Genomic DNA, 21,321 nt, shown 5'->3' on the forward strand with positions numbered 1-21,321 from the left:
TAAATCATGATAATTGACAACATAAAATATTTCAAAAATGTTGTATGTGGGTAGTCTTATTATGCTTTAAATAGCGTCAAAGAAAGTACAGGTTTGTGATAAAAAAAACTTATTCTTTTATCCACGCAAACAATCGCTTTAAAAACTCGGTTATTAGCCCCAAAATATATCATTTATATTATTGGGCCCGTGCATAGCACGGGCAACATTATCTAGTTTAACAATAAATATCACACTCCTTTAGGATATTTTATACACAGAACTATCTTTTTTTAATCGAGAGGAATACTAGGGTGACCATCAGCATCCTTATCTCCTCTTCCATGCTTATATTGTGGGACCACCTGTAACCATATAATATATAGATATAATTAATATCTACTATTTAATTAACGACTTATCCTAATAGTGCATCTATAGTGGAATTTAATAATATTCATTGGTGGATATATAAGCTGTCATATGGAACTAGATCAAAGTACGTGGCAATTTATTTTTATTTTTAATAAAAGACACACATTAGGACATATTTATTGAATGTTTTCAAATATGTGGGGAAGGTTTATAATATGAATATAAAAAAAAAAAAAAAACGAACCTGATCTTGTGAGGAAATGCTGGATGACATTCTTCTAGCTTTTTTCTCAACATCTATTCTGCTTCCGCTGCTCATGTTGATATCTTAATATATAGTTTTTGCAACATTTATACAAAAAAAAATTAGTTCAAAGGGAACACTTTTTCTTTTTATATATGTATTTTAGCTACACGTATTCAAACATAATGTACTATATCTTGCGAAAGGAAAAAAAAAAACACATATTTTAGGGCCGTAGATGAATTTAGGGTGATGAGTACATTATTTTCGACTTGAATTATATATATATATATATATAGGTGTGTGTGTGAAGAAAAAGACTACTGCTACGTACCCTATGACAACCAAAAAAAATATCTTCTTAGTAAATAGTACTCTTTATGTTTTAACTTGGTTTGTTTATGATTTTGATTTAATATGTAGTTTAAGAAAATAAATAAAATTTTAAATTTTGTAGTCTGAAATTAAAGATAAATATGTGAAATGTATTAAAATATCTTTAAATTTTACCGTCTTAAACATGTCACTAAAAAGTTAGAATTAAGAAATCGGATAATGCTAAAAAGTAAAAAAACATTCTTCTTTCTAAACAGACTAAAATGAAAAGTAGAAAGGAAAATCAGAAACGAATGGATTACTGGAGTACTATTTTATCTGTGTGGTTCAATTTCTAATGATCATTAATTTTAGATCGCACAAAAGTATCCAATTTTTATTTATTTTTTGAACGAAGCAAAAACCCCATCTAATTAATTAGTTTGCACTTTTTATCTTTTTGGATGTTCTAAAAACACCATAAACACAAATCATGTGTAGACCCATTTCTGGATCTAATCATGAGTTTGGTAGAATTCAATGTTTTAAAGTCTAAATTTATACATATGTGTTAAAATAATTATACTAGATGGATCTCGTTTAATATATATTTCAAAATCAACTCTATCGCATAATTTATATAGTATATATATAATAATAATAATATAAACATTTATATTCCAGATCTGTTCCCTTGCAGATTGCAGGATTGGTATGTACAATATTTTCTGTGCACACATTATTTTTCTTAACATGTACCGCATGCAACAAACTTCTGTTAGCTGGAGGCTAGCTAAAATAGCCTCCAGCTAACGAGATATTTTGATACTTATTCTATAATTCATTATTAAATAAAATTAGCGACAGATTTTTGTCAGTACCTGAAGTAGAAAATCTGCGTCGTCTTTCTTTAGGGGTATCAAGGGTTGAATCTGTACTATCGGGTAAATGGCGGTCCAGCGGAAGAAATCGGGCGGCGTTATTATTCTCCAGCAAGGTTTGAACAAATGAAGCTTCAATGGAATTGAGGAAATGAACATGCCGTTCATTAGTCCAATACAAACTGCTACTTGACGATTCGTATTTTCCTTTAAAATCCTTCTTCTTCGGATCCATAGATATGAACTGATCGATCTGTAATTGTTCTCCTTGAGAAGCTCCGGCCGGTGTACTGCCGGAAGACCACTAGGTGGTTAGTCTGTTTTTCGCTTTTTTGTTCTTTCTATAAGTTTCGAATGCCAATTAGGATATTTTAGGGCTTTTTATATGATTATCTTTACAATGGTACTGAGGAGTGTGGGGTACTATATATCATTGTCAAACATTTCACCCACTATTACTCGCACGACTTATTTCGTCTCGATACAAATTATGCAGAAATTAATAATGTAATTATATGTCATTACGTATATATTAATAATATTGAAATTATAATACAAACATTATAAGTATCACTACATGTAATGTATTGTAATGTGGAATTATTTATTATTGATGATTTAATTTTGGTGTATTAATTTTTTTTTCTATTTTAATTTATGGGATGTATTTTGACCAAGGAAGTTTAAGAACAAAAAAATATTTTGAAACTTATAGTAAAAAATAATAATTCTAATCCATATATATTCTTATTTCACATTTTATACACCTTGCCATTTGCTTAGAATAATTTATATTCGTCTAGTCAAAAGAGTGTATTTGTTCTCTGAATAAGGCACATAAATTGAATATATTAAAGAGAGTTACAGTAGTAAATCTTTTATTATTATTTATAATTTCTTAACAAATTGTGTAAAGGATAAAGTGGCCGACAAGTAATACGACACGAAAATCTGAATTTTTTTTATTTTTTTTGTAAAACTTGATATTGCATGAAATTATGATTTGTTTTATGTGAAAAGGAAAAGATAAATATTAAAATATTAATTTTATATTAGTAATATTAAATTTTATGTAAGTTTATACTTTATATCAAGTAAGTATATACGTGTGTATTATGTGATATAATACACGTCGTAGAATGCAAATTTAAAATATCGTTTCTTTCTTAGCTTCTTCCTTTTGAAAGTGTATGAATATTGCATTGATGAGATATAGGAAAGGTAGAGAGTGCTTAAATATTTGTAGCAAAATTGGAATATTGCATGAGAAAATTGGTTACATGTTGCTATCCATCCCTTGTAGACGTACCAAGTATCTTTTTTTGTACCAAATTAATTACAATCTGTTGCTTGCTCACGTCAATATAAGAAGCTTTATGATTTTTTTGATATAATATATAAATACGTTATTTAACTTGATTTCAAATGATAGTTATATATGTCATTTAATTTTGGATGTGTATAAGTAAATACTTAAATTCGTATAAAATAAAACAAGTATGCACGTGTCCTACGTGACATAATACACGTCGGACGTCAGGTAGAATGTAAATTTCCACGTATGACATCACGTAGGAAGCGTGTGTCTACTTGCTCAATTTTATACAAGTTTAAATACATATTTGTGCACAATTAAAATTGGAGGTTTTAGATGCCAACTGAGGTAAAGTTAAATGATATATTTACTATTTATTCCCCTTTTTTTTCTCCTTTTGATACAACTCATCTATTTCTCAACAATACTCTTTCTGTTTTAAAATAAATGAATTTCTGACATTTTTCTATGATCCAAAATGAATGAATATTTTAAAATCCAAAATGTATTAATTATTTTTGTAAACTACCCTTCTCTATGATGAATTTTGTGAGAGCAAGTTAATTATCAATTTTACCAAAATTTTAATTAATATATATCAAGATACTTATTTGTAATAATCTAATAAATGATTTAATTGTGTAAATATATTTTATACTCTTTTAACATGCATAATGGACCTAATACTTGCTTATAAATTATTTTTTGAACAAGGAAGCTTACGTTGGGGCAAAAAATGTACATTCCTCACCAAAATATCTACTAACTCATACTTTTGACCTTTTCTTTATTCCAAGTCAAAGAAGAATACAAAATACGTTAGATTTTTTTCCCCTTCACATTCCTCTTGACACCCAAGTTAAAGTTATTGTTTGGCCCAAAAATTAGGATACAGTTTCTTTTAAATGACAAAAGAACCCGTATTCGTTATTTTTTGGGTGTCGTATAGTTCGTAATAACTCATATATAATGGTATTAGACAAGTTCGTGTGACGAGTTCAACCGGATAAATATGCAAAAGAATAATGAACTTGAGATTCCTTATTTGGAAAGATCCCGTACTCAACCAACTTAATCATCATTTGTGGGTTAATTAAACTAGGATAAAGTTACTAGTAGTAATCTCAATTTACAAGTATTTCAGAAACCATGAAGAGCGTGAAAAGCACATTCTATGTAGTGGTGTGCAAGTGTAACAAAACATTACACAATGAATTCAAAATATCTTTCCTTCTTTTTCTTACTCAATGTTCAATACCTGCATTGAAACTCAACTGTATTCAAATTGTATCTAATTGCAAGCCCAGTTTGGGGACATTGCTCTCAACATAAAAAAATTGCATACCCTATATTTAAACTCGAAATCTCTAATTAAAAATAACGCATAAAAGCTCAACTATCCGACCACAATCTATTTCGGTGAACTAAAAATATCTATAGAATAAGACATCGTAGATATTTAATTTGTTAAAGAGGGGTATCATGAAAGAATCCCTTACCGAATCGTCAAAAGGGCAGAAAAGAAAAAAATGTACACCTTTTATTCTGTTGGCGATGACGATATATCGATCGAAGGTGGGGGATATTGTTATCCAGTACTCCTACTTCTTTGATTTTTTTTGTTTGTCATTATCAACAACATGATGGCAAATTTAAAATTTATAATTTTTTATAATAACCTCAAGTTAATATAATAATTGACTTTAAAGTAAAAAAAAAAAAAAAGTAAAAAAAATATTTAAATTTAATATATATATATAACGCTCGAAAAAATTACTGAATCACGTGAATTCATACTTTAAAATGGATCGCATGTGTCCAAAACACATATGAAAAAATGTTTTGTTCTTTTGTTTTTGTTTTTTGTTTTTTTTTTTGGCGGGGGGGGGGGGGGGGAAAGTGTTATACTTATAAGAATATTGTTGGAAAAAATAGGCTCACATTATTTAAATTAAGATTTTTCATATAATATTTTAAGTATTTTGAGTTATATGTAGTTCATAAATGTGAGCCAAATTATAATGTAAATGTGTAGTCAATAAATATTAGGGATGGTTTATAGATCATCAAGTTTTCACTATTAAGTTAATGGTAAATAATTTAAATGAGAATACATACTATTTTATTCAAAACATGTCATAGCATAGTTCACTTAACTATTGTTTATGATTTCTAAACTCCAGATGATCGAGAAATAACCACTGTTGTTAACTAGGTCTTGATCATTAACATAAATTCATTTTTCATTTTACTTGTGAAAAAATAATAATCTATAAATCGTCCTTAGTGAGTGATCGACTTAGGTATGATTCAAAAAGTATAACTTGCCAAATCATGATAATATTAATAATAGTATTTTTTTAATTCTTTTTTTTTTTGCTTTAGAAGGATAAATAATTAGATCGATTTAGATCACTATTTTTTCATGAAAGATTCAACTACTGTATATAGCTTATTTGATATTTTTAAGAATACATGCAATGGCTTAAATTATATTTAGTCGTTGATTTATGATATATATGTAGTTGTCATTGTGATGATTTAAGATGTACTCCCCGTTCGATAGTAGTTGATCAGTTTTCATTTTTTACGGTGCTTAAAAAATTATAAATAAGAAAATAATTTTATTAATTCACCCCTTAAAAAACTTTTTGGGAATTTTACAAACAATGAACACTTTAAAAAAGAATTAAATGAAAGGATAATATAGAAAAAAAAATTAATGTTATTTTTTTAATATAATAGTAAAGTGGACAACTAATATGAGACAACTACTTTTAATATTATGATCAATTAATATGAAACGAAGAGAGTTAAAGCACTCATGGATATTTTCAAGTTAGTTGTTTTTTTCCTTTTCCATTTACACACTGCTGCTCGATCGATCAATACTTTCTTACTATGGGGTCGTTTGATTTGAATTTAAGTTATGCTGGGATAGGTTATACTGTGACTAGTTATCCTGACATTATTTCTTATTGATTGTTTGGTTTGTCATACTAAAAATAATAACCATTGCATACTTCCTTAAAATAAGTGGTTTGATTACAAAAATACCCTCTTTTTTAGCTTTTTGTATATATTTTTTTTGAGTTGAGTTTTAGTTATTCATTCTTAAAAACGAACCTCCACCTTATTTAACTTAATTATTTTTATGTATGAATTCCCATGAATTTTCTTTGTGTTCAATTATGTGTCATTTATGGAGGTATCAATACTCCACACTAAAGAAAATGGAACTCAAGATTTTCCATCCAAAATTCACTATATTTGTATGACAATACCATATGTCCAAGTCCAACAAATAATAAACTTACAACACAATTTGTTTGGGGGTTAGGAAGGGAAGAGCCACCCATTTCCCATCTTAATAGTAGTGTATATATTGGGTGATTGACCTTTTCTTCACAACGAGCTAGCAGAAGCACAAATAGGTAAAGTCGTTCTTTTTTGAGACGTAATGAGATATGTAGTCGTTGAAGAAGTAGAGGAAACAGAAATATCAGCAGGACCTAGTATTTGAAGGGCAATTTTGTCATTTAATAAGTTTATCCCATGACAAATAATGATGGGATTATTATACCACCCCTTGGGAGGGATAACTTATTCAAGTACTATTTATTAATCCCGGGATAAGTTATCCCAAACTTCCCAACCAAAAACTAAATCAAGTGTCACTAAATATTTATCTCAGGACTATTTGTGTTTATCCTTCTATCCAAACGATCCCTTAAGTTTCTTAAAATATAAGACTAACCTTAGAAAATTATTATTTTTGAGATAGGAATAAAATTTGAATATATTTTATTTTTTTCAGATTCACTTATTTCACTAGGTATATTACTATATATATATATATATATAAAAAGTTAAAAGCTCAATATCAGTGTGCAAAAAGAACGATAAATAAAAAAAGTGAAAATTACAATTTAATTGTGACAACTCACAATTTGCAGTCTATTTTCCTTTTTTTCTGGAAATAGGAGCAAGTTTAAAAATGACTGGATTATATTAGAGTTTAGTGTCAATAATTATCTTTTCAGAGCTATTATTATTATTATTATCTTATTAAAATAGGTTCACAAACTAGCTAATCAGACCCAAGCTCCTCCCTTAAGCCAAGATGAATAAATTTGGTGCTGAATAAGTTATTCATTTTGACTTAAAGGTCGCTTGCATTAATTATACATAGAATGAAAAAGTGTACCAAATAAGGAACTACTAATATAAAGAGTTGATGCATGCATTATTTTTACTAATACACTCTACCAAATGATCCCTTAATCCCTTAATAATTCTTAATCGATTAGTTAGGCTAAATTATCAACAAGAAAAAAATGGAGTATCTCTCTCTTAACTATTAACATGACCCAAAAGACGAAGGAAAAATTATCTAACTTGAAAAACTTAATTCCTCTAATTATCCTTTATGGTGATAATTTTAAAATATTACAGGATGATATTAATATGGGAAATTACGAGTATAAGCAAACATATAATAGTTAATTACTTAACATAGCTATAGTTTGTCTTAATTACAATTCGCGGCCTATTTTTAGCTATAATTACGCGGCTCAGCTTGTTAGTTTTGTATAATTCGCATGTTTGTATAATTCGAAATTTGTATAATATAATTTGTATAACTTTTGTATAATTCGTAATTTGTATAATATAATTTGTATAACTGTTTACACTTCTAATGTTTGTAATTGTATAAATTCATTATTTTGAGTTTATACAAAAATAACTGAATTATACAAATGTACTCGCGAATTATACAAACCTGCGAATTATTCAAACGAGATGGCTTAAATTGTAGCTACAACCCATAAATATGCAAACTATAGTTATGGAACATAATTAAGTTTATTATAGTGGCTATTTGTGAAAGTTCCTCTTTTAATAATAATATAAGTGTATCTGGAAAATATAGGGGAATTTTCACATATAGTCACTCAAAAATAACTTAATTATGTTGTATAGTTATAATTTGCAAATTACAATTCGTACCTACATGTTAGAGGGAGGAGAGAGGCTAGTGAGATTGGGAGAGGGAGGAAAGAGGCGAGCGAGAGAGGGCAGAGAGTGGAGAGAAGCGAATTGTATATGTATATATCTATCAAATATTTGTATATATGTAACTGGTATACACATGTATTTGTATATCTGGTGAGCGAGATTGAGAGAGGGAAGAGAGAGGCGAGCGAGATTGGAAGAGGGAGGAGAGAAGCGAGTGAGAGAGAGTAGAGAGTGGAGAGAGGCGAACTATATATGTATATCTGTCAGATAATTGTATATATGTAATTGATATACATATGTATTTGTATATGTGGTGAGCGAGATTGGGAGAGGGAGGAGAGAGGCGAGCGAGATTAGGAGAGATAGGAGAGAGGCTAGAGAGAGAGAGCAAAGAGTGGAGAGAGGCTAATTGTATGTGTAAATCTGTCATATAATTGTGTGTGTGTATATATACAGTAAAATTTCACTTAATTAATATTCGGTTAATTAATAAACTCTCCAAGATAATATTTTCCTCCGGTCCCGACTTGGGCCAATGGAAAAAATCACTAATTTTGATGAGATAATAAGATAATATATTTTCAGAAGACTCATATATAAATATATGGTCTTTTTAATATTATAAATTAATAATTCTTTAAAAGTTCAAAATGTATCGAAGAAAATTTAGTGAAATATGATTCTACTTTGTTCTTTTTTTGTTATAATTTAAAGAGAAAATACATAAAAACACCCTCGAACTTGGCAGCAAAACTTACTTTAGCACTTTAACTTTACGGGTAATTATTTACCCCCTAAACTTAATTCAAGTGAATTTAATATCACCTTACACATACAATACCAGTTTCATATCTATGGGTGAAATGCACGCGCGCCACTTAAGCGCCACATCAATGACATGTCAGATAATTGAAAAAAAAATACTTCTTCTTTATTTTTACTTCCCCACGTTTTTTAAGACTTTTATTTTCACTATTCACCCATCCTCTTCATTATTTCATATGGGTCAAGTTCTTAATATCTAAAATTTCACTCAGACCGATTCATCCTATTTTTCATTACTTTGTAATTATTTATTATTACTTCCATCAATCACCATACTTTCTTTTTTTAGCTAAGTGAAGCTAACAACTTATATCAATAATGATGCTTTTAAATTTGTGCAAAATCAGTGTGCTTAATTTTTTTAGATCTGTTGTTAATTTTCGTGTTTAACTTCCTAATACATATCCAGGTTTAGAAGAAGTAATGTTTAAAGTTAGATGATTAATTATTTTTTAATGTTCTGACACTTCGTTATTTTTTTATTAATCAAATCATGGTTGAATTTTTTTAGAGATTTGTTGTTTTGATTTGAAACTTTCTCTTTTATTATAAACTACTTAGAAGAAGGAGAAAATCGGAGATATAGGATGAAGAAAGAATAGAGGAACAAGAGGAGAGGTGTGGAGGCTGTGAGGAAGAAGAAAGAATTAAGAAGAAAAGAAATTGGTTGGGTTTGGGGTAATGGGCGTAAGGAAGAAGAAGAAGAAATGGAAAAAATTGTATTGGCTGAAAAGAAAAAAGAAAAAGGGTCCCATTTAATTTTCTCTCTTTATTTATGCGCTGATATTGTTATAATTTGCCACGTAAGCCATTCGGGTGATATAAAATTCACTTGTAATAAGATAAGGGGGGTAATAATTACTCATAAAGTTAAAGTGTTAAAATAAGTTTTACTGCCAAATTCAAAGGTGTTTTTATGTATTTTCCCTAATTTAAATTTAGTTGAATTCATCTCTAACTTTCTTATTGCATCCAAAAGTTTCAGTGCGGTCTTTTTGAACTACACCATAAAATTGTGAAGAGTTCTAAATGCAATAAGTGCTTCCTAATGCGTAATTAGTTCCAAAGGTATTATATCATCTTTAACTTTATCATCAACATTACTTTTTTCAATGGTATCCACAGTTTCTTCTAAGCTCTAAACATCTGAACATGTATCATTTTCACCCATCTAATAAGTTATTAACGTTCATTTTATTGCGGTAACCGAGATCACTAATCACGATGTCAAGTTTATGAATGACGTTATCACAAGTGAGTTCATATACATTCTCTGAGATTTCATCCCCGAATGAATTTTGCGGTGTCGAAACCCTATTTAAATTAATAAATATTAATTTATCGATTAATTAATACCTCTACAAAATAATAATATTTCATGGTCTCATCTATATTAATTTAGTGAGGTCTTACTGTATATATGTATAAAAGAGGACATGCGACATAATTACAGTTAAAAGTAAGAGCGAGATTGGGAGAGGGAGGAGAGAGGCGAGCGAGAGAGGGCAGAGAGGTGAATTTGTATATGTATATTGGTTAGATAATACTATATGTAACTGATATGCATATGTATTTGTATATCTGGCGAGCGAGATTGGAATAGAGAGGAGAGAAACGAGTGAGATTGGGAGAGGAAGGAGAGAGGCGGGCGAGAGAGGGCAATAATTTGTATAATTCGCATCTCGTTTGTATAATTTCGGGTACATTTGTATAATTCACGTGTTTTTGTATAATTGAGTAATATAAAGTTCGAAATTATACAAATATGATAAAACTCTAAATAACGAATTGATACAAACATAAGCATATGAACTTTAAACATTTATACAAATTATATTATACAAATTACATTATATAATTTATATTATACAAAATCCGAAAACTACACGTTTATACAAACTTTAAAAAGTTATACACAAAAAGATTGAATGTATATAGTGATGAAACTGAAAAATCAAAGAAAATCATCGTCATATACAAATGAAACCATTGTATACAAATACAGATCAAGCGAAGAATTGTTAGTTGCGAATTATACGCGAATTATACAAACGTAGTTAATTATATAACCTCGAAGTCAGCCCACAAAATTAATGGTTAATGTTAGTCGCGAGTGGTAATTATAGTAAATTATAACTATGATGATTAATTAATTAGTATATGTTTACTTAACTGCGTAATTTTTCCAAAAGAAAATCATGACAATTAAAAGTGAACGAAGAGATTACTAATTAAACACTAAACTATCACTATATTTGGTAATTAGGCACGAAGATCCAAGATCCAAGATCCAAATGACTTTCCTTGTTGACCCGAACTGAATATCTCTGTTCCTTTGAGATCTCCATCAGCTTCCATTTCAAGATCCTTTTGGCAACTCTCAAAAATGCCCAATTCATCTTCTTTACTCCTAATTTTATCTGGCAATCTCTTTCTCCAAGCTGCTCTTGCTCTCTCCCTCACTCTCCTTCTTCACTTCATCAAGATCCCTGCACTTTTGCTCTCTGGTCTTTTCACTTATGTTCACCCTGATGATGTTGCTCCAAACAATGCATCTTCAAATGGGGTTCGGGCAGCCATTCGAAGGCCAGGCACTAATGATTCTGAGCTCAAACCCAGAAAGAAATCCAAAGAAAGATTTGAGTTTGATGAAAATAAAGCTCAGATCTTTAGGTTAAAGCTTAGTGATGGTCATCTTCAGACAAGGATTTATTTCGAGGATTTTCGTAGTGTTTTTAATTCTATTCTTGTTTCTCTTTCTTGTTTGTTGCTTCATCGATTCTTGCCGAAATCTGAAGAGTCTGGGGTGTTAAAGAGCGGTTCTTTTGTTCCGATTTTATTTGGGTTTTTGGGTGTTGGCAGGATTTTCGTTTTGATTTTTAGGGTTTCGTTTGAAAGATCTGCATCTAAGCTGTCGGAGAAGCATTTGAGTGTTCTTTTGGGTTTTCTTGGGTTTATTGTATCGCTTGGTACTGTACATGGGGCAGTTCCTAAATGGGTTTTTGATGTTCATTTTGAAGCATTACATGGGTTTGAGAAGTTGTTTATTGCAATTTTCATGGGCTGTATTTCATGTTTTTTGTATATGCCAGCAGTGAGAATTGCTCATGCCTTTTGGCTTGGAACTGATCAGCTTCGTTGTAATTTGCCTATTGTTTCGTGTGGATGGTTTGCGCGATTGCTTCTTCATGCTAACTATTTGGTCATGGTTTTGACATCAATGCTTTGGGTGAAACCGTTTACTGACCTATTACTTATTGATAAAAATTCAAGAATTGAAAATGTTACAAAGTTGGTTGGAAATGTGGGTATGCAGAAGTCGGAATTTAGTAGCTTTAGGCTATGGTGTTTGTTGGTTTCGGGCTTATTGCAGATTGTATCGTTGCGATCAAACGTGCAGATGTACTTGAATGAAGCAGTATTGTGTTGGTATCAAAGACTGCACGCTAGCAAAGTTCCTGACTTAGCTTATAGTAGGGCCAAGGTGTTCCTGCACAATCACTTTGTATGCCTTGTGGTTCTGCAATTCTTTTTGCCTGCATCAATGGTACTTATCTTCCTTGGCTTGTCTCAACTTGGTGACGATTTGCTTACAAATTACGAAGGGGTATGTAGCGTATTGCCTTGTTCTCTGCTAGACAAAGAGGTGGCTTTGTTTATGGCCTGGTGGGTTCTTTTTGTTTGGACAATATATACTTCAGTCACTCTTGCTCTATTTAGACAGGGAATCTTGTGTGTATCTTGATCTATTGTTTACTCGACTCACATCAAGAAGCCGAGGTCTCTCATTTTATGAGCTTTTCGACAAGTGTGTCACAATGTAACTATACAACCCTTCAACTGTTCTTTTTTTTTTCCCTCAAAATATTCCTTCCACTAAGAGTTTCAATTTTGTGACACTTTTGAAATTTTTATTAGAATATTTTGTGATAAACTTCTGAATTTTTATAGAATACTATTTTGTTTTCTCCTCTCATTTTTTGCCTTCTGATGTATGGAAAGAGCACATTATGCAATTTTTATGCTAGACAGCTTAGTTAGTATTTTATATCAAACTAATAGATTGTATGCCATGCTCCTAGCTCAAGGCTCTAGAACTTTCTATTATTTACGCATTCTTTATTAGCTTATTATAAAAATAAAAAATCAAGGCTTGAGAACTCACGAGCTAAGGATGAAACAAATGATCAAATTTAAGATCCTTTGTGGTAACAGTTTGAACTGTGGCATGATATTTCACTCAGAACTTGTGACCTTGCCTTAACATTTACATGCTTTATGTGCATGTATTTTTAGTTCTGAGTTAACCAATAAGAATGCCCTGCATAATCAAAGACGTTTCCGATAATTTATATTTTACAGAGCATGATTCATTTGTATATTGTAGAATATGAAAAGCAGGCTTCTTCTGTGTTTATATTTTCCATTGGTCGTCTCATGCAAATATGCAGAACAGTTAGCATGGTCCTGTGGCCTGGGTAGTTTGGCAGTAAACTATACCTTTCCAGTCAATGTTGCTTTGTGAATTCACAATAGATTTTACTGGAGCAGCAAAAGAATTAATTGAATCTGGCTTTGCCTTGCGGGTAAGTGACTCACTGTATGTTTAGGAGGAACTAAATTATTGCATATCGAACACTTACGTTGCTTTGTTAAACTTCAGATGAAATTGCTGCCATCACTGAAGTAATCTTTTGACTATATGCATTTGACTCCTGTAAATGGAAAGCTAACATTAGGAATCTAGTTCAATTAGTAGATGCAAAGTGGTACCAAGTTCAAAATTAGTAAAAATTAAATAGTTCATTACTTTATTTGGATTTGTTTTGTTATGGCTGCAAAGTTAACACTATTTTATAATCTTGATATTAGACAGTGGATCTCTTTCGCAGATGATTGTAGCTCTGAAAATTTCAAAATCTAAGGTACTATTGCTATATGTTAGAAGTAGAAATTGTTTCAAGAAGTTTGTGTGAAGGTCAGTTTGGGTATGATTTTATGTTGGGTTATTCAAGTATGTTGTGTGCGACATTATAGGAGACAAGGATAAATACTACCTTAATGTTTCTTACTGATCAAAAACCAGATATTGCTTAACAGTATCTATTACTGGCAAGTCCGAGTCCTGTTATCAGTTTATCTATAGAAGACCAACTTAATCTACCACAAATGAAGTTACCAAGTTTCATCATTTGAGCTAAAGACAATGTAGTAGGTAATGATTTATTACCCCTCTTAGATTTCATTAGCTCCCTCAATGTGGCTTAGCGACCATTCTTTTGCTTGTGGTTAACTCCCTGATTAAATAAGTGTTTTTGTTCTCAGGAGTTAACCATGTTTTTGTGTATGTAATTTGCATCTCCTTGATGCCTTTCTAATACATCTTACTTAATAAAAAAAAAGTAGGAAATCATCAAGTTCAGCTTACTCACCTTTTTTTTTTATAAGAGTTCAGCTTACTCACCTTATTCTCGTAGCTTTATATGAAACTGTGATCACACTCTCAAAAAGAAATAGCTATGCCTCAGTCTCAAAAGTTAGGGTTGTCTATATGAATCCTCAAGGGTTCCAGCTCAACTCATGTCATCAAAACTGTGACCACACTATATTTCTTGATTTTTAGGTAGTGTTCGTGAGGTGTTTATAGTTTGTTTGTTAACAGCACTAATGTTTTGCTGGCTATGCTAGATTCTCATGTTAGAGTAGATATTGGTCCTCCTTCACTTGCTACGAGATCAAGCCTTGTCTTGACATATTAAAATCATGCTTAGAATAGAATTCTGATTTCTTTCCTATGGTGCAATCTATACATCTTAATTGTCTAGGTGTGTTATTGTTGGCATAAAAATTCACTAGATTCTCTGTCCCCATTTATTTGCCTATGAACAAATACACATAATATTAACAGAGTGGATATATTGATGCCAGGAAGTTGCAAGCTTTCTATGTTCAGAAACACATTTTCCTAGTAGTTTAAAATGTGGTATTGTTATTCCCTGTTTCTTTTTCCCCTTTACCCTTTAGTGCAATGGGAATGCTAGCTTGCTCAATTTTAATGACATCCTATCAGTCTCTTTTCCTTTTAATTTTTAAATTTTAGTTGCTTAGTAATTTCTGAAAAAGTCACTTGTGATGGTTTAGTCATGTCATGCTTCGACCTCTGAATGCACCAGTCTGTAGGTATGTTTTACGAAACCATAGTGAGTAAAGGTATTAAAAGAGGACGAGGTAGACCTAAAATCACATGGTAGGAAGTTATCTTGAAGGACCTGCAGTCTCTGGCGATCCATAGTTTCGTATAAACTTAGTGAAAGATAAGACAGAATGGAAGAAAAGATCTTTAAAACCTATCAGTGGATAATATGCTTTAAACATTGTAGCACTTTTACAGTAGGTCCTATGCTTTCTAGGAGTTATTTAACCTTGAGGATATCGTTCAGAAATATAGAGAACTTCTTTGTTACCTTTGTCAAAAAAAAACAAAAATATAGAGAACTTCTAATACTTTTTATTTGTAGCTGCATAATTTTGCATGAGATGGGATAAATAGGAGTAACATGGTCAATTCTGATTCATTTAGCTCACCCCAACTTGTTTGGGGAAAAAACATAGTTGTTGTAATTTCTTAAAAGTCCAATGAGAGTATGAGACGGTTAAGGCTCACGCTTGAGGTTTGAGTGTGTTCATTCAGTTGCTAGTTTAGTATTAGTATAAGTTGGTAATTAGGAGTTATTTCAATTCTTTAGTATCTTAGGTGTGGTAAAAGAGGAACAAAGCATTACATGAAATTATTGAGGCACCATGTTCTTTTCTGAAATGAACTCAGAGAAAAGTAGAGGAGGAGAGGGAGACGGAATGCTTCTTTGGAAGCACTTGCCTGCAAAGAAACAATGAGAATGACGTCGTCGCACCTTTTGTGAAAACGTGGAAAATTCATTCTCATCTGTCTTTATCTTACTGTAAACTCACAATGGATAAGCTGCGTGAAATCTGGCCACATTCTGCAATCAAGGCCTAAAGATGGATGGCTATGAATTTAGAGTCTGTTGGACACATATGAACATAAATATTGAGGAGCCATGGGATCCATATCAAGGTAGGGAAGATAAAGTTTTTTTTTTGGGGGTGGTGGGGGAGCTATAGAATACACATTTCTTAGTCGTGGCCCTTTCTATGTATATCTTATGATATCATCCAGATAATGTGTGACCCTACCTTCGTGGTTAGAGTTTGTTTGCATGTAGGAGGGGTTTGAGTATGATTATATGTTGGCTTTTGGTAATTCAAGTATGTTCTGTGCAACATTTGTAGGAGACAAACAATAAATAGTCATACTTTATTCATTAGAATTTCATAATTATAAAAAAAGAATCATTAGGTATTTGCTTAAAGCTAGTTATTACTGGCACTTGCAAGATGTTATTTCGATGCAGCTTAAGAACTATGAGAAGAATTGGAGAGTTGCATATCTGTTATCCATCAAATTATAAAGGCTGCTTTGGTTTATGACAAATGAAGTTTTACAATGTTCAATATTTGGGATAGAGACAATGTAGCAGGAAAGCTTCAGGTTCAGCTTGCTGATGTTGCTTAATTTTACTAACTTTATATGAAGCTGTGATCAAACTATATTTCTTTTAACATTAGAAACTTCTGCTGCTGTCCACACTACTTGAACTTTAGATGATTTCTTCTGCTGTCCATATATGTTATTTGTCAACAGTCCATGTGTTTTGCTGGCTAGGCAAGAACTTAATGTTCTAGTAGATATCCATCCTGCTTAATTCAGTTGCTATTAGATCAAGAATTGTCTTGACATATTTAATTTTCGCCTGAGACATGCAATAATTCAAGTGAGACACCGTTGATTTCTGTTACTATCTATTGTATTTTGTACTTCAATTGTCACACCCTTTTTGGTGTAGTTACTGTTCCCTTTTTCAGAATACTTTGTCATGCTTACTACAGTATTTTGCCATGATTCATTCACTTCAGTTATTTCTTTTCCAATCTGCCTTATATGATTTTCCTTGAGCCGAGAGTATATCAGAAACAACCTCTTTACCTCCGAAGGTACGGTTAACTACCTTCCTCGGATCCCACATGTGGAATTAAATATGTTGCTAGTGGTGCAACTTGTATATGGACAGATGAAATGCTTCTGTAAGGCGTTTTCCCTACAAAGAGACGGTCAACTTCCTTGGATAAATGAAAGTTTTTTTTTTTTTCATTCTCCATCTAAATTGCAAATCCAAATTGGATAAGCTTATAGAGAAACTTGGATATATTGTGTAATCCAGACCTGTAGATGGATGGCTGTGAATTACAACATAAACTCAAGAGGTCCCAGGGTCAATGTGTGGCTACAAAACATTTTCTTCTTTCTTGGTAGTTGGTGGTATCCCTTTCTATGTTTGTATGTGTCAACAATGCAGTGGTGGAGTCAAAAATTTCATTAAGGGGTGTCAAAACATTAAGAATGACATATACCAGAAAGCTAGTAATGTGCATATCATTTTAGTTGTTCAAAAAAGAAAAAAGAAATGGTTGGTGTAACAAGTTGTATATATATATATTAATTAAAACAAAATTTAACATATATATACAATGTAATTTTCTGGCGAAGAGGTGTTGCTTGACACCCATTAGGCAAGGATACCTCCGCCCCGGGTTACAATCCTATTGTCTTCCAGATAAATGAGAACCCTCCCTTCACAATGGGAGAGCAACATAACAAATGTTTTAAAAAGTTTTTCTCCTTATTCTTAGTGCTACATTTTGTCTTCCTAATTCAAGTATATAATTAAGTCCAGTATTGCAAGAAAAGTGATTCATATAATGGGTAGAAATAACAATTACCGGCTACTTGTCAACTATATCTTGAAAAATAATCTATTACGTTTGGATATGATTTGAAGTTAAAGTTTTGTCTGAACATGCAATTTGAATTACTTAAGTTGTATATTTTTTTTTTTATAAACATGTGACCCTACAAGTTGTGGAAACGGTTAAAAATATTTCAATTTTTGTATAATCTTACCAAATAAGTAAATTATAGATTATAAACGATATATCAAAATATTCTAAGATGTTATATTAATAAATAACATATCTCCATATTTCTTTTATAAATGTTTGTGATTACTGACTTTCAAATATATGTAATTTAATAAAGATTCATTAATCAACATCAGTAGTAACTAATCCTTCGTTAATACAAACATTTTTTCACCTGCATTTTCGAATTTAAAAAATGATGAGCCTTTTCTTATAAAATAATTATGTGTCAAGTTTTACACTTGAAAATTTTTTTAGCAATTTGAAATTCTAAATTCTTTTCTTTGGAGGTGGGATTTTGAAATTCCAAATAGTACGGTTGGAATTCTGGATCATTCACTACAATATTTTAACCGTGACTATTTTTAATTACATGAGGCCTGTAAAATGGCTAATTTTATGAGCCTTTTCTTACAAAAAAAATATTTATGTTAAGAAACAATTAAGTACTTGATAAATCAATTTTAAAAACAACCTTAAACAACTTAATATTTCACTAAACATTTAAAAGTACTTATAACAACTTGTTTAATCAAAACTTTAAAATAAACATTTGGTGAAAAATTGTTTGTATTGATTAATTAATTTAAAATATTGATAGGTTTTTAAAAAGTGCTACAAATGTATTTTCTAAATAGTGTTTTGAAAAAGACCTAGAAGCATTAAAAGTGTTTCAAATCTAACAAACTCATTATAGTAATTATACATGATTAAAATATGAGTACATTAAAATTAACCAAAATACAGATACAAATGTAGAAGCAGAAGAAACAAGAGTGCAAATAAGTAAAGCGAATATCACTTAAATCGAGGCGATGAAAATAGAGCGTCCGATAAAATCTTTAGGATATAATTGAGTTGCAAGTTGATTAGGCCAGGCCAAAATAGTCCAAATTCCCAGTATTTCGTCCTATTTTGCGGTACCAAAAATAGCACAGGACAGCTGGCAAACACACCTTCCATCATTCCAACTTTTTTTCTTCAAAAATAAACAAGTGGGCTACTTCATGCCAAAGATAATTTCCCCTCCATTTTTTTTTATATAGATCATGCCAAACCTCTATTATCGACGTAATACATAAATGTGTTGTTGTAGCATAGTTTCAGTTAATAGTTATATGGATCATGCCAAACCCATCAAACCTCTACTATCCACGTAATACATAAACGCATTAAGTTAATATAGTTTAAGTTGATAGTTATGTCTAATTTACTCTTATTTTTTTAGGTGAACAGGTTGATAATGAATAGATCAATGAATCATTATATATGTTTGACTTAATTCATTAAGATTTCAGTTATGTCATATTATTCATTGTATGTCTTTTGATCATTCAAAAATATTTTCTCACATCAAGTAAGTCTTTATCCTTCTATATTTTGCACTAAATCTTTTACTATAGAGATTTGACTTAATTACTTTTATACATAAAGTGACCTAGGTCTGTAAAGAGTCCAACGTTCACATGAGTCTTCGATTATGTGCATACATGATACCAGAGGCGTATCCAGAATTTCGGTTAGATGGATGCACGATTACGAAAAAATGTATCTCTAATATAAATTTGATCGATTTGACTTTTAGTTCGTAATATGAATCATTAAAGTTTAAAATTATAGGTCCAAAATATATAATACTACTAGTTTTAACTTTTAATATACACATTTGATTTAATTATATAAAAAATTTACAATGCTAATTTTTTTAGGAATTCTCAATGTAACACACTTGAAAATTTTGAAAGAATAAGGAAAAACAAAGAAAATTAGTTGAAACCGATAAAAAGTCCGTAATGATAACCACTTGAAAAAGTATTACTCAAAGAGACAAGATAAATATAAGATTTAAATTTCTATCTCTCACTTAGAGAAGTGCACCAAATCATCATCGCATTTTTATATGATACTTTGAACATGAGTTCACATATCTATATTTAAATATTTTTTTAAAAATATAACACTACTATATATGATCTAGAGAGGGGAGCATGGGTTCACGTGAACCCACGGCACCCCCTCTAGATACGCCTTACGCCTCTGCATGATACATGAATTGCATATTAGTCATTATATTAATAAAATTTTAATTAGGAATGATTTTTATTCAGTTTTAAAATTCTAAATTTGACTACTTATATAATTATTTAATACTAAAGCTAGTAAGAAAAAAAAACATCTTTATTTGCTATAGTAAATTTTGATATTAGGATCAAGTAAAATGAAACAATAGTGGTGCGAGTAGTTTCGTTACCAAACCAATTCCTATGTTAAAATAAATAAATATTGTTTACTCTATTTTGTTTAAAATAAATTAGAGTAGCCCAAATATACATCGCCTATTCATCTGTGGGTGCGTAGAGCCTGTCATCAAAAGAAGCTTCACGAAAGACAATACGTTTGTCTACTACTTTAGTTCTATTTTTAATAAAATAATGTAGCTTTTGCTTCTTTCTTTTTACTCTCGCTTTTTTCTTTTATAATATTTTCCCCTTTCTCTATTTCTTCCTTCTCGAATTTTCCAATTATCTTCCCATCTCTCCTTGTTCCTACCCACCCCACACCCACGCACCTCTATGTGGCGCCGGAAACTTCTAGAATCACCGAAAATTCCGACGGTCGTCTTTCTCGGAACTCTGTAGTTTTGGCTCCAGATCTGCGAGAATAGAATCATCGATCTTCACTCAAGTACGTAGTTTTGGTGTTACTATTATTATATTAGCTGGAAAATGGTTTTTGATGAGTTGAATTCAATACGGACTTGATTAGCTTTTCAGGTGATAAGAAGATATGACTCCACAGCCAATAGACCGGAACGGAGGAGAGACGACGGCCGGTGAAACGCAGAGGTCCGTGCCGACACCGTTTTTAACAAAGACCTACCAGCTCATCGAGGATCAATCTATTGACGACGTGATCTCTTGGAATGAAGACGGATCTACTTTCATCGTGTGGAATCCGGCGGAGTTTGCTAAAGATTTGCTTCCTAAATATTTTAAACATAATAATTTTTCTAGCTTCGTTAGGCAGCTCAACACCTATGTAAGTTCCTTTTTATCTGAAATCCTAAGATTAGACCTGAGGGATATGGATTAAATTAAGCTTTTCTTCGGTTATGCAGGGATTTCGGAAAGTCGTACCTGATCGATGGGAATTCGCAAACGACAGCTTCCGGAGAGGTGAAAGAAGTCACTTAATTGATATCCAGCGTCGAAAGGTTGTGACAGCGATTGCTACTCCTTCCGCTGCTGCAACAGCGGTGGCGATTGTGGCTGCGCCACCACCTCCGCCCGCTCAACCTCCCGGGACGGGAT

General features: G+C 31.3%; 3 protein-coding genes across 3 annotated transcripts in view; 2 read left to right on the forward strand and 1 right to left on the reverse strand.

Annotated features, from left to right (window-relative positions):
• Positions 1-163: 163 nt before the first annotated feature.
• Positions 164-2,130, reverse strand: LOC102578555 (uncharacterized). The gene is made up of 3 exons (XM_006353276.2): positions 1,795-2,130; positions 599-681; positions 164-344 (listed from the first exon to the last, which is right to left on the reverse strand). Exons 1-3 carry the CDS (start codon positions 2,027-2,029, stop codon positions 273-275), a joined length of 390 nt encoding a protein of 129 aa, XP_006353338.1. The 5' UTR covers positions 2,030-2,130; the 3' UTR covers positions 164-272.
• A 9,084-nt stretch (positions 2,131-11,214) lies between these two features.
• On the forward strand, positions 11,215-12,929 carry LOC102578897 (transmembrane protein 161A). Its single transcript, XM_006353277.2, has one exon. The coding sequence runs from the start codon at positions 11,340-11,342 to the stop codon at positions 12,696-12,698; it is 1,359 nt and encodes a 452-aa protein (XP_006353339.1). The 5' UTR covers positions 11,215-11,339; the 3' UTR covers positions 12,699-12,929.
• A 6,968-nt stretch (positions 12,930-19,897) lies between these two features.
• Positions 19,898-21,321, forward strand: part of LOC102597973 (heat stress transcription factor B-2a-like) — a 2,434-nt gene continuing 1,010 nt past the window's right edge. Inside the window, exons 1-3 of the mRNA XM_015311268.1 lie at positions 19,898-20,695; positions 20,777-21,049; positions 21,129-21,317. Of these exons, the coding sequence (XP_015166754.1) occupies positions 20,798-21,049; positions 21,129-21,317 (441 nt within the window). The 5' untranslated portion in view covers positions 19,898-20,695; positions 20,777-20,797. The remainder of the gene's footprint in view (positions 20,696-20,776; positions 21,050-21,128; positions 21,318-21,321) is intronic.

This window comes from Solanum tuberosum, unplaced genomic scaffold (genome assembly GCF_000226075.1).
Source record: "Solanum tuberosum cultivar DM 1-3 516 R44 unplaced genomic scaffold, SolTub_3.0 scf00154, whole genome shotgun sequence".
Taxonomy (NCBI): Eukaryota; Viridiplantae; Streptophyta; class Magnoliopsida; order Solanales; family Solanaceae; genus Solanum; species Solanum tuberosum.